The 19,909-nt window shown below is 31.2% G+C and overlaps 1 protein-coding gene across 7 annotated transcripts in view; it reads left to right on the top strand.

Moving 5' to 3' along the window:
- Positions 1-19,004, top strand: part of how (protein held out wings) — a 291,175-nt gene extending 272,171 nt beyond the window's left edge. Inside the window, exons 6-9 of one of the 7 annotated variants that reach the window (XM_085945046.1) lie at positions 1,363-1,440; positions 5,063-5,446; positions 13,230-13,363; positions 16,200-19,004. In XM_085945046.1, coding sequence (XP_085801172.1) covers positions 1,363-1,440; positions 5,063-5,446; positions 13,230-13,324 — 557 coding nt within the window. In that variant the 3' untranslated portion in view covers positions 13,325-13,363; positions 16,200-19,004. The other 6 variants (XM_085945051.1, XM_085945048.1, XM_085945050.1 and 3 more) reach the window with 6 other exon arrangements.
- The last annotated feature ends 905 nt before the right edge of the window (positions 19,005-19,909 follow it).

Here is a 19,909-nt window from a genome sequence, read left to right on the forward strand (position 1 = left end):
TTTTTTCATTATAATATTAGAAGTAGGTAAAATTAATTCCCAATGACTAAAGTTCAAGTATTAGTTTTACAAAAAGGTATTTTATATTGTTCTATAAATTACAATGTGAAAACAGGAAATCAAAAGTAGATACAAAATAAACTGTCCTGATTAATAATTGGTTCACTGTATTAGCTCAAAGGTCCACATTTGGGTCATGTAAAATTATTACTAGGTATATGATTCCATCTAAAATTCTCTTTATAAACAAAGAAGTTACAAAGATTCCTCAAATTATGTAAATACCAGCGGCGAAGGGTGGAGATAGGCTGTTAAAATCCGCCATAAATCGTGCACACTAAACTTTGTCAGTCATACGTATTTGTTTTCATTGAAATACGACTAATAATTTAAAGATGCTGTTGGTTAGTTTTTAAAATTCAATTAAACCCTGCGAAAACAAAGCCATAATAGTCAAAAAATACTCTATACTATCTATAAAATATCTAGAATTATGCAATTAAATCATACAAAACTTTGGATATTTTATAGATAGAATAATATTTTTTCTTATCAATTATAGTGTGGTTTAGGCAGGGCTTAATGAATTAAAAAAAATTAACCAAGAATATGTGTACTTACCTAATATGAATTCTTAAATCCAACGAAAACAAATGAGTATGAATGTAAAATTGTGCAGATTTTTTTTGTATCGCCCAAAATATACCAAAACTAGTATGGTTTGGTTTAGGCAGGGTTTAATAAATTTTTAAAAACCGACCAACACAATCTGTAAATTGTAGACTTGATTCAATGAAAACGAATATGTAGGTAGGCTGACAAAGTTTGTTGTGGACTATTTATGTTGGATCGTAACAGCCTACCTCCACCCTTCGCCACTGGTAAATACATACCTACTTATTTCAGTTTTTTGAACGAATAACTACGTTTAAAATTATATTTTAAATGTTGCATTATCATCATTAAATGTCAATTCGATGAGAAAAGATTTAGCATCATAATGACACATATTTTTTCCATCAAGTTTATGGATTAAACAACTTAAACAAGTTTAGATTCCTAACATATTCCAAATATGAATTTTCGACTTTACTCGGCATCTATAGTCTAGCTATTGTTTAGGTTTAGATTCACAACATTCCATTTATGAATTTTCGATCTTTACACAGCACTTAGAGATTCATTATTTTTTTTGAAAATTATTCCTACTGTATACTACAAATCTCTTTCGATGAAGATTCAAAGGCGCTCTGTGTATGCCCATTTATATATTATTTGACATTAACTAGTTTGTGTACTAACAAAAATATGAGATGTATTGATTGTGCCACGAGGTAAAAGCTCACTATTGTCCTTATGCAGGAATCAGCCGATTTGATGGAACTACCTTCCTCCCGTTCTTGACACAACACCCTCGCCTCCTCGACTCTTCTGACTCAGGCACGTAAACCTATAACAAAGGTCCATCCTTCTCCACGGATCCTATCATCCAAAACTACTCCACAAGCTAATCGTCCCTAAACCTCCACGCTGACAATGTAAAATATTTACATGGAAACTCAATACGGCATAAGTTTTATTACACACTTATGAATTTTGAAGTTAGGCAATCTATTTTAACCATTGACGCATTAAATTAAATGGACATAGTCTATGTGACACCTAGTCTGGATGAGTACGTTAAAGTTGTGATCAAATTGAGATGCATGTCACGTCGCTGTCACAGTGACAAATTTAGTCTATGGTTTCATCATTTTGCAGAATATTTTGAACGATCACCACCTCTCTAAATTCAATTATAGAGAGTGCCAACTCTAATGTATTAGTATTTTGAATTACTATTAATTATTCATGCTAATTTCAATTAATTTTAACAGTTTCTACGTGTGCGTGCGTTAAAATTACTTACGATATTATATCCATATATAATATTTTGAACAGGCGGCTCTCGTGTTGCAGTGCGTAAGGCGCTTGCCTTCCACCCGAGAGTTCCTGGGTTGGATTCCCGGTCAGGACACACAATATGTGTTTTTCTCAAAGCCTGGGTGTTTGCGATTTTTCAAAATTACTGACAACCACCTTATACGAAAAAGCAAGGACATGGTTATTAATAATTCTAAAAAAAAAAAAATTGAACAGAACCCAACCTTCTTCTATTCTTACAGAAAATACATAGTGCTACCACCAAAAACAAAAAAACGTGACTTTGACATGTGAGTCGAAAATGTGCAGGCATGTAGAAAATGAGGAAAAACGTTCATTGAGTCATGCAGGTGTAGATGCAATGCAGTTTAACGTGAGGTGACCTCATTGTTGTTCTGGTGATTTCGGCAAATTTTGCTGACAATGTTCGTTTAAAGGTTGTGCACATTGTGCTACACCTACAGGATGGGAGCATGAGTCTAATAACATTTTAAACACCAAGAGAAATGACATTACACACCTTTTCCCCGTAGCGGCAGCTTACTGTGACGTCACGTGATAGTAGGCCACATGCACCTCAATTTGATCAGAACTTTACAGTTCTTTCGAAAACAGATACATAGGTATATACATAAAAATGGTTAAAAATAACTCTAATTTGCAAAGCTGTCTGTATACACGATATGTAGGGGAGTCGTTATCAATAATAACTGTCGAAAAATAATGAGAAAATTTGATTCTCGTTTCTAAAGTTTTTTTGACGAAATCTCGAGATTCTCATTTCTTGAGAAACTGAATGACATTCTCGAGAATTTGAGACATTTTCAACACATGTCTGTTTGATTTATGGTCCGATTCACTGATAATTTTACATTGTATAAAAATATTTTGCCGTGGCTTCAGAGTTCAAATACCATGTCTGGAAAATTCACTTTTTCAATGTGTGCTTTGAAGCCAGAGCATTATCTTAATAGGTTAAAGTGAATGGCTAAAAAACTCTTGCAATCTCTTATAACAGTGTTATTTGTTAATAAATTTATATTAAAATTCCAATAATTGGAATGTGAATTACATAGGAATTAGTACAAAGTCTGTCAGTTAAAAAGTTATTTTGTAGTAGTAATTATCAGTAATAAATTTACATTTATTTGGAAAATATTTTACGGATGTCACGTGTTAAGTAATGGCTTATTCAACCATTAAGTCTTAAAACATAATATGATTCCCAAACCTTATTCACTAATTCTGTCCCACGTTGCTTACCTCTGGAGTTGTGGAAAGATCATTGTTCTTTTTTCATATAATATTTATATACTTTCTTATAAGTATATTTATTTTATAACAGGTGTTGTTCATACATTTGCAATCATAATAATATAATAATAGTAATTTAAATATGGTTAGTAACACATTCGTCAGAATGATACAAAGTTCGTAATTTCAATGACTCGAAAGGTTCGCTTTATCCTGTCCATCATATTATTATATATTTAACATAGCTTACTTTAAATTGGCTTTACGTGTATTTTTTAAAAATAGGAAATGGGATTCCGATTTTGTCATATTGACGGTCATTATCATATATTAATAATATGTATTTATGTGCAAATTAACTCACTTTTAACTCAAGCCACTGACTGAACAGCTAAATGAATATTATGTATTTTTCTTTTGAACTTAGCCAACTGCTCTTATCATTAACTTTGCTTTTGAAAATGCATGTGTTTTTTTTTGTAAATGGGAGTGGGGGGAGGGGGTATGAAACTGAAGCCTGTTTTTATTCTATGGATATGTATGTACTTTGTGAGGATGATAATATTAATATGTTTCTTTACAGTAATCCCAAAATTACTCAAATACCCAAAAATTAATGAAAAACTTTCACAATGTATAATATTTTTTATGAGTTTAAATGATTATTTTTCAAGGTATTCCCATGTAAAATGATTTAATGATTTTTTTTTAAGTATGACGAATGGGTCAAATATATCCAATACTGGTATTCCATGACTTGTCGAATCAGTTACAATTTATATTGTTATGATTTTGGTTATATTTCATAAACGTCCATTAAAAATGCGTTATATATACCTACGTCCAATCATTTTTGTTTTTAAATTTTACCTTTTACACTGTGGAACATATTTTTCGTAAGTCATGGAGTGCTTTAAATCCAGAAAAATGGTCAAATTACAAAAATGTGATGTAGTCTACAATAAGAAAATTTCTAAAAAATTACATTGACTTCTTTGGAAAACAATAGCTTAACATAATCTTTAAATTTTATCAGATTGAATAATAAATTGAGAGAACTGATAATTTTAATTATTAAAAATGAATATTGATCAAATCAACGTTAATAATTAATTCTATTACTGTTAATCAAGGATTATTAAAATACGAAGAGAAGATATGAAAAAAATATATACCTATCTGTGTTATTTCTTAAAATTATAATGCTAAGTTTTAATAAAAACAAGCCTATCTCCAATATGGTGTTTTAACAATCAATGATTCACTAATATTTTCATACACAAATCTAATTTGGAAATTTAGATGCTCACTTTGAAAGGGTCCTGTCAGGGTTTCAGGATATTTCATCTATTATTATTAATTATAATTTCATTATTACTGAAACAATGTTGTGTTTTTGTGTAACTGACTAATAAGTAATTAACATTGGATAACAATACACTTGGCGCAAGTTATCATTTAACAGAGTGAGTGTTTATCTTTCCATCGGTTCATTCAGGGAGAGCATCCCTTTTTCTCAAACGGTTGCGATGGAATTTTATAGCTTTCTGGTGTTATTCAAATTAAAAGACGATTGTTGTATGTATACCATTGTAATTTTCTGGGAGAGTTGAAAATTTGACAGTAATTATCATCTTTTAAAAAATGGTTTTAAAATGTATTAAAAACCCTAATTTATTCTGTTTCTAATATTGTCTAATCTTTATTTTTAAAAAGGTGTACATTTATAACTTGCACCCTCCATGTGATATGTGAACACAGTGCAAACTGTCAACCGAGCTACAGATTCGATCGCCACCGTCACCCATGCTAACAAATTAATAATCATTAACCTGCATAATGTCTTACCTGTGTAAATTTTTCTTTCCCCCCGCGGCATCGAAAGACGCTGACATGCTGTTCGCCTCATTTGCAGCGTGCGACGAGGAGTGGCGGCGAGTGGCGGCCGCCGCGGCTGAGACGCAGCGCATCCTTGGAGGCCCCCAGTCCGCACTCTCCGCCCTGCGCCCCCAAGGCCCCAACACGCCCCTCGGGGCCCCTCTATTGTTGTCTCCTAGGGCCCCCGCCTCCGCCCACGCGGCCGCAGCAGCACACGCCGCTGCCGCCGCTCATGCCGCGGCGCACCCTGCACCCCCGCATCCCGCCTCCCTGCCGCTGGACCACCAGCTCATCTACGCCGCCAGCCCTTATGCTGACTACGCGGGGTACGCTGCCCTGGCCGCCGGGAACCCCCTGCTCTCTGCCGAGTACGCCACCGCCGACCATTCGGGTGGGTTGTACGCGCGCTGACGCATTCATCCAGACACACCACACGTAACACACAAACACACACTCACATACAAAATCATCCCCCATTGCTTATGTGCCTTGAGATGTCTCTTACGAAATCAATCAGTTAAACTAAATTCTATAAAAAGTCATTTAAAAAAAATCCCAGTCTAAATCCAATGGACATACTTTGTTTCAACTGAATTCACCATACCGCACATCCGGTGCAACAACGTCACAAGTGCTAAAAAATCAAAATTTAGATTAAGGTCAAAAAAGATGTCTTAAGTGGTAGTTCTTATAGTTTTCGTCAAAGGTTTCATAATATGTCAAATCATGAAACCATGACTCTATCAAGTTCACAATCTTTAAATGCTTCTGAAAAAAAAGTGTTTTTTGCACTTATGGTGTTATTGCACCGAATGTGCGATACATTTTCTCTTATAGAACAAATATTTTCTTGTCTTATCTATTCTAGATTAGTCCATGGCAAAGAAAAAAGATTTTGTCATAGGAGAGGACACTTACTCTTGATTGACTTAAAACGTTTTTTTGGTGGATGTCAATATTGTCAATGATTCTTTTTCTGTCGAACTTGGTACCATACCTTGTGTACAGCACATAAACATCACATCTCAGGACACATTTATTTAGGCTACATGCATTAATAATTAATGACAATCACATTTGCAGTTGATTTCTAACGCTCAAATACTCTTCCCTAACACAGTTATTAAATATTTGTAACTTGACGTTAATCAGTAAAATGCCTCACATTTTTATCGAGTACTAAATTCACCCTTGCTTTATTTTAACAAATTCAAACACCTTAAAAATACCAAAAAGTAAATTTTTAAGTCCAAAATAACTTTTAAGATTTTTTGCAAATCGAATTTTAAAACCCTTATATTTCGTTAATACACACTCAAGTTGTAATACTCATAATGCTGAAATGTATTTATTTTTACTGTTTGGTATTTTTTATTTATTTATTTATTAATTCATCTTGCACATTCGTGAAATCTTAAATTTCAGATAACCTACAAAATTGATGGAAAAACTTTTTAATAATGTCATTTGACAATATGCAGAGTTATTTTTACAAATATAATAGAGAAGTTTTAAAACAAGCATTTCTCTATGATCCCAGTGGGTTGGGGTTTTTTTTAAAATGTGATTTAGATGGATTCGACTACTAGAAAGGTTGTTAAAACAAGTAAAATCTCTGTTGAATCAATCTTATCGAATTATATTACTCACACAAAGTTAATTTATTATGAATGACATTAATATTATAACAAAAATGTTTCTTATGATAAATTGACTTTGTAGAGATGATAATATAATCCACTTGATTTGATGAAAAAGAGAATATTGTGTTAACAAAATTTGAACAAATGTAATTTGACAGTCTATAAGTAAATCTGTGGTCTAATATGACATCGTTTTTACAGACTTCAGAATGAAACAGAATATAATAATGGTTTATTTTTTTATTTAGGTCTCATTTGAAATTAAAAAAAATATTAATTGCATTTCCTTGATATGAAAATGTTTTTTAAAAATATTTTTGTATTAGAAATTGAGAAGTGTTTGTAGAAATGGGTCTAATTGCTAATAAGTGAAATATTTTTTTTTCCCTTTCAAGTATAGAAAAAAGAATGTCAAAAACCAAAATTAGTTGAACATGTAAATTAGTGTGTTGGTACTATCTTAAAAAAGCTGTGCTTGTTTGTAGGGAATGTTATATACAGTATTGGCACTTAATACCTATTTCTACAAAAACTCCTCAGTTACCATCACTAAATTAATACCAGTAATCTTACACAAGACTCGCATTTGAAATAATACATAGTGCTTAACAACGTAGGTACATATTTATAATTATATTAACTTATGTTCTAATATACATATCCAAAATAACGACCGCATTAACATTAATGTCTTCTCTGTCACACCGCAACTAAAAGAAATTAACTACGTATAACTGATTATGACATAGGTAGGAAAATCGAATTATTTAAGAAATAACGTTTTCTATAATGTTCACGCTTAGATTCAGAAATGATTATTAATTAATGGCGGCATAGCCAGATAATATATATTACAAAGTAACGTCACTATTAAAAATATTTATTCAGTGTAAATCAAATACAAAATATCAAAACAGGTTAAATGCGAAAGAAAAACAAGGGCAGATATTTTTTAAAATCTCAAATGGTTCTTTACCATCAGCTGTCCTTACTTTGGTGTGAATTTTCACCATATTAGGGGTAATACTAATCAATAACCAAGGACTCTGAATGATTCCGAAAGATTCATGATTAAAATACTACTATTTTTAGAATTAGATCAGTTTTCAAAACATTTAATACAGGTACATAATTACAATTTAATATATTTTTTTATTTAACAATATTTATTTTTGTACATTTATTAGACATTATAAAATATACTTAATTGATTAAAGATGGAAAATTAATTAATTTATTAAAATTTTTTTTTTGCGCAAAATAGGTACTTATTGATTTTCACATAATCGATAATAAATTTTAATACGTAAGTGTTTATTGTCGTTAATGACAGGTTTGCTAGGTACGAGGCTTTAAAATACAGAATGTAAATAAAGTTGTTTTTAGATTAGGTTGACGTATTTCAACATTTAGGTTAGGTTAGTTAATATAACTTTATTTACTTCGCTTAATGGAGAAGGCTATCCTTGAATACTGTGCTAACAAACAAACACGCATTAACATCTTAAATTCTTATCAAAATTATTATTTTTTTCAAGGGTTATTTCCTTTTTTCACTCACAGTTTTGTGAATTAAAAATAAAGTAAGAATTATCGAACTATTTTTAAAGTTTCAATAAATTTTTATGAAATGTGAGTGAAAAGGGTTAATAACATTTTCGATTAATTTTAAATATTTTTTGTTACTTACTACTTTTTTTAAAATTATATAATAGTTTTAGTGATAATGAATAAGTTTTAACAAAATTTGTAGATTAAAAATTAATGTTTTAACATCACTCGAATAATAAATTTGTAAATAATGTTAAAACAGTGATATCTTGATTTCTACTTATCTTGCTAAACTCTTTCAACTAAAACTATTACATAGTATATAAAAATGAAAACGTTTTATTCAATCCTAATACAACGAAATGTTGAATAAGTTAAAGTCAATTGCATTAATGACTATATCATTTTCAAAAATTGAGATTATACGTTTAATTTAATTTATTGCCATTTATGTAGATAATATCAAAAAATGAATCTGTAGAAAGTTGTCACTTAGCATAATATCCACATGGTTTTATTTTTGTAATCGCAGTTTTAGTTTTGATTTAATAAAAATATATCATGTAGAAAAATATACTAAGTGACAATTCACCATTCAGATGGAAAAAGGTTCTAACTGCAAATCATAGTGACTCAAGTATAACATTTCTACAATTTTATTTAACTATAAGTTAGCCATTAAATGGATGATTATAAAATCTACATATGGATTTGGAAGATTGAGCCGATTTTGTTTCAAGAAAAGATATCATGTTGAGTTAGTTAATGATCCAATAATCGAAAATGTGTCACTTTAACAAGTGATTGTGAGTAAAACCATACTCAAAATTAATAAGAACTGAATAAATTTATATAAACCATTTTCCAACTGACCGGCGATTTTCAATCAGATTCATGAAATAAGATTCTGAGACTTTATCTTCAGTGAATAATAACGAATGGTGTAATGTGATATGTTTTGCTGAATGTTTGTGTGGGTTTGCAGCGACCAGATACCTGCTAGCCGGGTTCTGACATCGGCCATCACCATCACCTCTGATCACTTCCCACTTATACCGACAGCCACACCATTTGCAACTCACCACTTCTCAGTCTTGTTTCCACTGCGACAACACTTTCAATAACCCCACGCCCGGTTGCCAATCTCCCCGATAGATGACTCACCCGACCGAAATTTGTCTGGGATCCGACCAAACTCTATATGATATGGTTCGCGGGTAAAAGCCACGATCCACCAATTTACAACCATAAATAGATAAATCAAAGCTGCAGTTTTTACCAATTTACTGCGAATTTTTAATTATATTTTTTCATTATCAAACAAAATGTCATTTACACTGTTTTATATTTGAGACTTCATGTTGACTCATAGACCGTTTTGAATTTAAAAAAATATTTTTTTTGTGAGTGATTTCTTGGCTTTTACCTCCTGGGATATTTGGTTAAACCGAAATAATGTATTGCGAAGGTCCCTGGTGATAGTGGTCATAGTGAGCGGAGATAGCAATGGGCGTGGTGGTTCCCGAGCCGATTAAGGATTCAGATCTCTCTGGAGTCCCGGACCTCTGATCGTATTGAAAGATGCTACCCGACGAAGAACCGTCTTCTGACTTTTATAAAAATGTCATAGTTTTATTTATGCTAAGGAGATTTTTATCTGTTTATATAAAGTCTTTTGATAGCTGAAAATAATTAGTATTATTTTTATTTATACAGATGAATATTATTGTATATTATTTAAGAATGATTTTTTATGGAAATTATTATTAGGATTAGTACATTTTTACAATGATGAGGTGAGCATAGTCGAAAAGTCGCCCATAAGCGCACGAGTTTTTTGTTGTTAGACCGTTAGTTATACAATTGTCTTGTCGCTCAGCTGATGTTTGAGCGCATTTCTAGGGAATCATTTTTTATATTCCGGTGGTGGACTTTAAAGTATTATTTTTTTATTAGCGAAATCCACTTTTATGATAGAATTCGCAGATTTTAATCAGCGTTTGTGTTGTCCTTAGTTAACGGATCCCCGCTTGTAACATAACTAATCTTTTTTTCGTCAATAACAAGTTTAACACTTTTAAAAACATTCTTTTTTTCATAAATGGTTAATTCAGTGTGAATCTACTCAACTAAACTTACAATAATGAATATCACAAAAACGTATATGTACGGATGTCTAAGTAAATTTTGACTTAAAAAATATTCTAATTGACATCAGTCTTCGCGTTTGAGCTCAGTCTAGTTTTTACGATATTCATTATCTTTAAAAAGTATTAATCTACTTTAATACTTATTACAGTCTTTTTAATTTTTATTTTTAAAACTGAATAAAAATAGTTATCACAGAACAAGTCAAACGCCAATATAAATAGTGAAATATAGTAAACCATAAACCAGCTATGTACATATTTTACCTCTAAATTAAAATAACAAAAATTCATTTATTTCTGTATACCATTCTTCCTTATTTTGATTTATTAAGCCAGAGTAGGTGCAATAAGAATTTTGACATTTTCGATTTATTGGCGAAATTATTGCATTGTAGTTAAACATAATTAGTTAAAAAAATCCCCAGTTTGTAGCCTACTCACATTTTAATTATTTCCAATGTATAATAATTGTTTAACAAGTCGTTTTTGTAAAATTATAAACAAGTGCGCGGGACCAAGTTTAGAAAGTTTAGTAGTCGAACAGATTTAACAATATTTTAACATCAATAACTTGAAAGTTTTTATAAATTAACACAGAAAATAATATAATACGTGGAACCATTTTGTACCTACGATGCAATACTTACCGTACTGAGCGTCAAATATAGTTCATCAGCTAAGAAAGTATGTCGTAATTTATATTTAGGTTAGCGTAACTTATACTTATTAGGGTTATACTTTTCACAGCTTAAATATTCTATTGAATAAAAAAAGATACAAAAATAGTACATCTTTCCTCAAAGGATTGCACATTCTCATGTTGTATTTTAAGCGCCGTAGGAGAATATTTTGTTCTCTGCGATATTTCAGTGAGTCCAAAGAAACTTAATCGGTTTCTGCTTAAATGCTTTTATGAATAATGTAGAGTTTTATATGCTGACATTGTTATGATGATTCTTTACCAATTTTATTTAAAGTTAAGTTATTTATATTTAGTTAGTTATTGATCAATTATATGATCGATGTTAAGTATGGTAGCTGTAGTTGAATCGAAAATTGAAAAAAAAATACTAAATTAGATGCCAAACTATTAAGTTAAATTTATTAAAGATATTTTTGAAACTTTAACTATTTTTGGACTCTGGTGAGTCTAATTTACCCGTGAATTTGAAGCCAAGAAGACAAAATGCCATTTATAAGCTTTACAATAATTTTAAAATAAAGTATCAACGGAAGATACAAAATATGATCTGAGATGTGTCCTACGATTAGACCTTTTTTTTAAAAGTAAAGGGGTCTAATAAGCCATGACATTTCTTTTTAAGTTTATAACCATTTCTTTCAATTCTTTCTCGAAACCGGTGTTGCAAGACATTTTTTTTTATATTCTTTTTTTATTTATACATTTGGGATGTTAAAATGTTGGAATATGATTCCGTCTTTAGAGTTTAGATTTTAAAAGATCAATGGCATTTTTATTCTAAATATAAATGAATAGTCTAATTAAGTATTTATATTCAAGTTTTTAAATTTTACGTTAGCGTGTTAGTTTGAATGAGGCAATATAAAGCAGGGAGTTTTTCGACATACGTAGGTTGTTATGATATTATAATATGCTTAGACTTAAGGGATTATTGAAACCTCGAAAAACCTTTTTTCAAAAAATACTTTGACTTTGCTTTAACCATATTTATATATTAAAATAAATGTAGCTTTTTAGGTAAATTCTAAAATTGCAAATATCTTTTGGCATGTAATCTATATTAGTTCGTACAGTTGCATGAAGAAATTTAATGACTCTTGAGCAGTATATAAATTCAAGATTAGATGGCATTCCTATAAACACTAACCTAAAAATCATGAAACATAAAAAATACGCATGAGTAAACAATAACCAATCACGAGCGGTTACCGAGGTTTCGTTTTAAAAATTATAAATATATGTATCTAGCAGCTCTTTTTGAAACTATAATATCTAAATTTTAATAAATTAAAGAAATGGATTTTATCCAACACAGTATTTTTTTTTATTGAAGCCCATAATTATTTTTTTTACCAAATCATTGAAATTATGGTATTTTTTGGGGCGGCTTTTTACAAGGAATGTATTATAGCTCGGTTAGTTCAGATACTTCTTGTCCATCAGGTTGTATACTATTTAATCAGACTTAAATGTTACTTATTTATATTTTTATTTAAAATGGTAGTACTATTTTCAAATGCGTTTGTCTTACACTGTGTAATTATATTATTATATTACTTGTATCATTATAATAATATGATAGACAACAGAAGATAGAAATTTAGCATAGTATTGTTGTCGACAATGTAGATTCAGATGCAAGGAGTGAACAAGGAATAAACACCCTGGGAAATTCAGGATACACAATAATTATTCATTAATTTTTATTTCAATTAATGTCTAAAATATCTTTTCTAGAATTTTAAAGTTTTTGGATCTTATTTCAAATTCAGATTGCAATAAATTTGAATTAAGAATTAACATTTAATTCCTATATAATCTGTGGTAATAATGTTGAGTTAATTATAAAATGGAGTGATCTTTATAATTCAAGTAAAAGGAAATACAGCAATTTTAACAGTAATTATTGTTTTCGATTTATTTTAAATGTCATATTTAGAGTGATGGATTTCTCAGGGAATAATACCCTTTGTCATTTTGTGTCCACGATGGCATCAGTAAAGTAGCACTGGCGTAATGCCAGAGGCGCATGATTCCGATGAAGACGCGATGCACTGAACGCGGCATGTGCGTGCATGACGCACATGCGAGCGTCAGTGGTTATCAGTGTTTCCATTGGTGCCGTAGGCGTTGGAGTGGGCGTGGCAGGCGCTCGGGCGGGGCGGCGGCATTTGGCGTCAGTGAGAGATCATCCTTACCAGCGCGCCGGCGCCCTCTCTTAACCGCAAACGCAGACACTAACACTACACCCCCTGCGCGAGGTGAGCTCACAAATATCAACACAACTCTATGCCACGCGTCTCCGTAAAGCGTACAGCCACAAGAAATGTACCAATCGTACTCAGAACCTAGTCTTAGAGGGAACATTCACTCCTAACCGTTAAAAAATACTTTTAACTTAACTTACCTTCAATTAACTTAATTTTACTTAACCAACTACCGCTTAACTTTTTCTATTTAAGTTATTTTGGAAATAAGAAGTAGTTGTTCTCACTAGAAAGTTGAAATCTTTAGTAGAATAAAATAACAATTATTTTGATTCTCAAATTTAATGTGTGTTAACATGACAAAATGTGATAAAATATCAACCTAGCTACCTATTTATTAGAATATTATTTTGATATCAATAAAAAAAATGTTGAAAACCCAGTTGTAGTTGTACCAAGGCTAGCAATTAATTTATTTAGATAATATGTAGTTCCACAAGATCCTAATTGTCTTATTCGTAAGAGTTATAATTTATGTTGAAGTATATTAAAAGTTTCACGAAGGTTTGTTAATTTGACAGTTGATTATATAAGCATCGGGTAAAAGAATCTTTTGAGTAACTTTCTTCTGTCTCAACGCTTTACTGACGACCTGTATATATTTATATCTCTTTCTGTGCCATCTCACGTCATGCGGTAATTATGCAACCGTTTCGCTCTCTGCCAATTTATATTACACTTATTCATTTAAAATTGCGTCCATAGATCTCGCGGCAGTCTTTTTACAACACTTGCGAGATTAAAGAATTCAAAGTATTTATAAGTAGGAATCGAAGAATCGGCAGAAAGCGATATTGTTGTGCCGTATTGTCGTGTTCGCAGACCTGCCTTTTTATTACCTCTACGGTTTTTGTATTATTTTTTATTATTTGTTTGCATATTTATTGTATTGGAAAGAAGGACGATGATCATCGTGTCTATTGCAATTTTAATTATAGTTTTTCTACATTGTTACCCAGAGATTTATTTATTTTTATATTTATACATTATAATGCCATCCGATTGGCTATTTTTTTAGACTAGTCCAGAAAAGTACATTATTTTAAAGAAAGTGAGTATTTTTTTTTATTGATTGGTCGGTATTTTCTACAATTTTGATCAGTATTTTAGACAAAGTGGCAGTATTTTTAATAAATGGTCTGTAACTTAATTACTTATAATGAAACATAGCTTTTGTTATTTAAACTCATATTTACTAGTTTTTTTTAATATGTAGTTAATACTTTATTTTGTCTTATTTAAAAAAAATACTCACCATTATTGAAAATACTGACGAATTAAATAAAAGTGAAACACAAGAAAGGTTGTGAAGTCCTTCTTTCCAGAGTCGCCGTGCCATCGATTCCAGTCTGTCTGTTGTCTTCTGGAATGACTGTTTTGTATTATTTTTATGGACACATGCCACAATGTGCAGTAGTTTTTATGTAATAGAGTAATATATGTAACGATTATGTGTAATATTTTAAGGTTATATTTAAGATTAGTTATATTTTCTTATTCCTTCATTTATTTTTTCTACTATTTGTATTTTGAAAACTCGCCTCATGACTTGGGCCTTTGTGGAAATTTTGCAACTTTTGTTCGATCTGTCACTCTATAAATCCTGCCGATCGATTTCGCTTCCTCCGTCCAGCTTACGGTTCATTTAAAATTTTCACATTACCCTTCCGTAATTATTGATTTTTCTTCGTAAGCCAGAATTTTTTTCGGAAGTGAAATCATTCCGCAGTTTTCAAAATTACTTCAATAGGTTATAGATTAGGTGTCATTGAATTGTAATTTGACTTGGTAATTTATAAATTTGAGATCTGTCCTGTTGGCCGATCGGATGTATTGTCATGAGAGGTGCTATTTTGACGCAGACTATAAATAAATTGTGAATTAAATAAAGTAAAGGAAATTACCAAAAACCAAATGAGTATTATTTTATTGAGTCAGCTCAGTTTGCACCGTATAAATTAAAATCGTATGTTCTCATTAACACTTGGAATGGTATCATGTATCTATCTATGAATAATAACTTGCGCATTGAAGTGCCGGTCGAAAGACCGTGGGTAGACTAAACCAAACTAACTCCACAAGGCCAAGATCTCCTGGCGCCACCTGTTTGTATATAAAAAAGATGCGTCAAAATGCAAACGCGCGCTCAACAAGTTTGCATGTTGACCGAGAGCGCGCGGAAAGCGTGTCACCCGTCACCGGCCACGCGCCAATCTCACCTTTCCTTTTGCCAACGTGTCACACAGTCAATATAGGAAGCGTTCAACTGCAAAAACAACTGGTGTTAAAAAAACTAGTCTAATTTTAAAATTCATTAAAATCAGCTTTTGAGTTTGAGATAATACTAAATTGGGAAAAGCCTATTTCATTCAAACTTCATTTACATTATGATTTTATATATTTCATTACTCCATTTCTATCTTGTCATAATGGAAAATCATCATTTTAGAATTTTATTGTTATCAGTCATCACAAATGTGTGTAGTGCCCCACACTAACCGGAATCATTATCTATTATATGTATGGATATTTTGATTTGAGCTTCGATTTTGATTTACTTAAAACTAATGATTCAAACATTAAAATAAGATAGACTGTAGTGATGATTTATTCTAGCAGGATTTAAAACTAAACGCTTCATATCCAATTGTCTGTGCGTCATTTTGTCGGTAAATGAATTAATAAATTTGTAAGTCGTGGTTGCTAACCTGGGTCGCTTTGCTTGGGACGGCGAACGCTTTCCGCCCGCGCCAATGTACTTCGTACCCGTCACATTGTACTCGGGGTGGATACTAACATTCTGTTTTCTCTCTTTTCGTTAACCGGCCAGTCGGGCAATCTGGCAAGTGGCGAGGCGCCGCGGGACTAACAAGACGACAGACGAGACTCACTCCACCTCGGTCCGCCACCTCCTTCACGTTCTTCTTGTAGCTTCGTCGGCGGCATTAACTTCCGCTCTGCCTTTTGGGACACCCGTACCGCCTGCATTATTATATCTATTTTAATACAATATCATATATATATATATATATCTATTTATTGTTAACCGACCCCCTCCAACTGTCAATCCGCCACACGGAGAAGGTAGAGAGTCGTCTGTGTATGTGTAGTTAGGCTTCCGTAGTGTAATCCTTTTCACCCTGTATAAACCGACTCAGCATTGTATTAATTGTATTGTAGTCAACGCCAAAATAATCCATTCATTCGACGGCACCACGGGACGACGTCTCGTAACTGAAGATTAGAATCTCGACATAGCCATTGTTGTATTTGGTTGTCATCTCGCAGTGAGGTGCTTTTTGCTACGTTTCGTTCATCGTATACATTATTATTACTTATTGTAATTATCTTAAATTCATCATCGTCACTAATCGTCAGTGTTGTGTTGCGATACAGTTTTATAAGTAAAAAGAATTAAATTATTGTTAATTTCACCGTGACCTATCGAGTCACGATTTCTTTGACTGTGCAACAAGATGTGCCTTAATCTCATATTTAAATATAATAGATTTAAAAATCAATGTTAATTATATTAATATTCTAGCGAGGAGTTTTACTTAGAATTGTATTGAGATGTATTCATTCACGTCATTCGATTACTTATATTATTTGATTATGCTTTGTAAATGCTCATTGAGTTCGTTCTTAAAAAGAGCTCAAAGTATGCTTTAGAATTCATTCTTTCATAAATCATCGACGACGGAGTGGCTTTATAGGCCTCGGTGCTCTTTTCTTTCATTTGTATATTTTTTAAAGCATAATTTTTACATTATTATTTTCTCATCGCCGATCTACATAATATAATATTATGTAATATTGTTAAAATAATTATTATTTTCGATTTATTACTTTTAAGTAGACGAGCTCGTTAGATTGTCAGGTGTAATGAAGGTGTTGAAATGAAGTGCCAAACGGGCGAATAGGGAGCACAACGAATCGACTTGTTTTTATTATTATGTTCAAGTTATTTGTAATATATTTATTGAGTAAGATTTGTTAAGCTGTGCATCTGTTTATGTTATGTTGAATTGTGCCATTTTATCAATTATCCGACAGATTGTAAGATCATTATTCTCTTCATGCGAGCGAGAACGCGATTGTCAGAGCGAACCTTTGACAGGCCAGTTACTTACGCTACCAAATTTTATAATATTTTATTTCTCACAATCGATTCCCTCCATTTGTATTTTAAACATTTTATAGTACGAAAACTGTATTTTGCAGAGCTCAACTCTATTTTCACCTTTGTGAAATTGAATCGACTCCGTTAACGAGTCTTTTCTCTCTCCTGTCGAATTAAATTGACTCATTTAATGAGTCTTTTCATTTCTGTGAAAATTAAATTGATTCACTCGATGAGTCTTTTTTTCACTTTCGTGTAAAAGTGAAATCGAATCAGTTAACGAGTTTTTCTTCACTTTTGTGGAATTGAATTGAATCTGTTGTAATATTATCATTTCAACTGCATGACGACACCGTACGTGCGGTAGAATCTCGTAATGTCATCTCAAGGGTACTTAATAAGGGATAAGATTAACTTTTGTCATCATTTTTAGCTTCGAAGCTGTTTTTTTGTTATTATTATTTTAACACTGCCTTTTGAGCTAATTATTAATTTACTTTTAGTGTCACGTCTCACATCACAGTGCTGTAGTGAAAAGAACAAAATACTGAGTAGCTTTACAATAGTCAATAACATTATTTGTATGGTGCGGGCTAATTTATGTTTTTACAGAAAATCTTCCTTCAGTGTTTCGCATTGAAAGTAAATGTTCTGTCTTTAATATAACTCAACCAAAGCTCTCAACGCATGTGCTTGATTTTCATGTTATTCAAATTCTAACGTTGCAAAATACAATAATAATATCATTTCACTGGACAAAAGGTAAACGGGTATATACATATTATAAAGAAAGCTAAGTTAAAAAATTCACTTCAGAAGGCAAAAAAAAATTTAAATTATATTTTAAACCTGCCAAGATCATTTCGGATAGTGATCGCAATGTACTTGATCTTTTTTTTTTATTATTTACTTGTGATAAATAAATGTGCAGTTTTATGTTTGTCATATTATTATTATTAATATTATATACTCTGTACCCTAAAATAGAAAAATAACTATTTATTCAAAAGATATCTTACCAAAGATATATCCTTTTTCCCTTTTGTATACAAAAAAAGATCTGACCCTCAAAATATTCTTTGTATAAAGAAATCTCAAAATAAAACTGCAGATTTGAACACAACGTGTCTTAAAAATACTCTTAATTTATTAAGATAAAGATAAATTAAGATCTGAAAAGAATAATTATAGTCTTAAGCAATTTACAAGAAGAATATATTATATTATAGTATATCAATAAAGTATATTGTAGAGTAATGAAAAAATACAAATAATATTAAAAATGAATTTTATAGATCTTTATATATTATTAAAAGCATTATAAAATAAATAGTTTGTATTTTATAAGGTCAAGAAAATATTTAAAAATGACTCGAGTGTCAGTCGATTGCAATAAAAAAAAGATGGTCAACAAAAAGAAGAAGAAGAGATGTAAATGCCAATCTTTTGATAAGTGTGTTTGTATGATTTTATTGTTTTTATTTCTTGGCAATAAACTATATTATTATTGTACATTTTTTTTTAATTTTTACATTCGGAATATATGCACGCTAGCCTGATCCTAATTCCCCAATCATCTATCACAGTTTCATATATTATAATATACGAATAACGGTAATTAATACTAAACAATATGACATAACGCTTTACGGTCAATTAGAACCTAATGTAATTAGCTTAACTCCATTCTATAATAGCATTTGGAATATCACGCATTCACTAACGCTCATAATAATAATGTATACCTATTTAACTAATGTTTTTATTTGACATGGGTACCTTCTGACATTTGCATTTTGACAAAAAATCCTAGTGTACAAAAATTTATTTTTAAGTGGTACCGAATGATTCTTCAAAAAATACTCGGTTACCGCTGAATAAGAGAAGACGAAGACCTCTTAATCTCCCAACTGCATATGAACAGCAAAACCTGCAACTTGTGGATATTTCTGACATATAAGTATTTTCACACACATTTCAGTATTGTAATTCTGATTAGGCTGTTTGAAGTACTGGAGAAACAATATTTTTGATATATAATATGGCAGTCGAACGAGCGTGTAAACTTGACAACAGTAAGTTATGGTAAGTAAATGATTAATTAAGATTAAAAAGTATTTTTGCAATGATGAGAATAATTGAGTTTAGAATTTCAAATGATGTTAACTCACATTTTTATAGTTCGAGAAAGTTGTCTTTCTTTGTCTCGATAGGTAAACTGAACAATTTAAAATTATTGCAACGCGAGTCAAGTAAAAATGGAATTATCTTATTGACCCTTGCAATTTCAATAAAATGTGTACACATATTATGCAGGGATATTGTACATAGACCTACTACCTATCGTTAAATAAATTAATGATATATGAAGGTATAAAGATACTACATTAGTGTGAAGTTTGACATTTTTGACAGAA

Source organism: Rhyacophila brunnea, unplaced genomic scaffold, assembly GCF_057557595.1.
Source record: "Rhyacophila brunnea isolate RB1 unplaced genomic scaffold, BYU_Rbru_1.0 scaffold_18, whole genome shotgun sequence".
In the NCBI taxonomy this organism is placed as follows: Eukaryota; Metazoa; Arthropoda; class Insecta; order Trichoptera; family Rhyacophilidae; genus Rhyacophila; species Rhyacophila brunnea.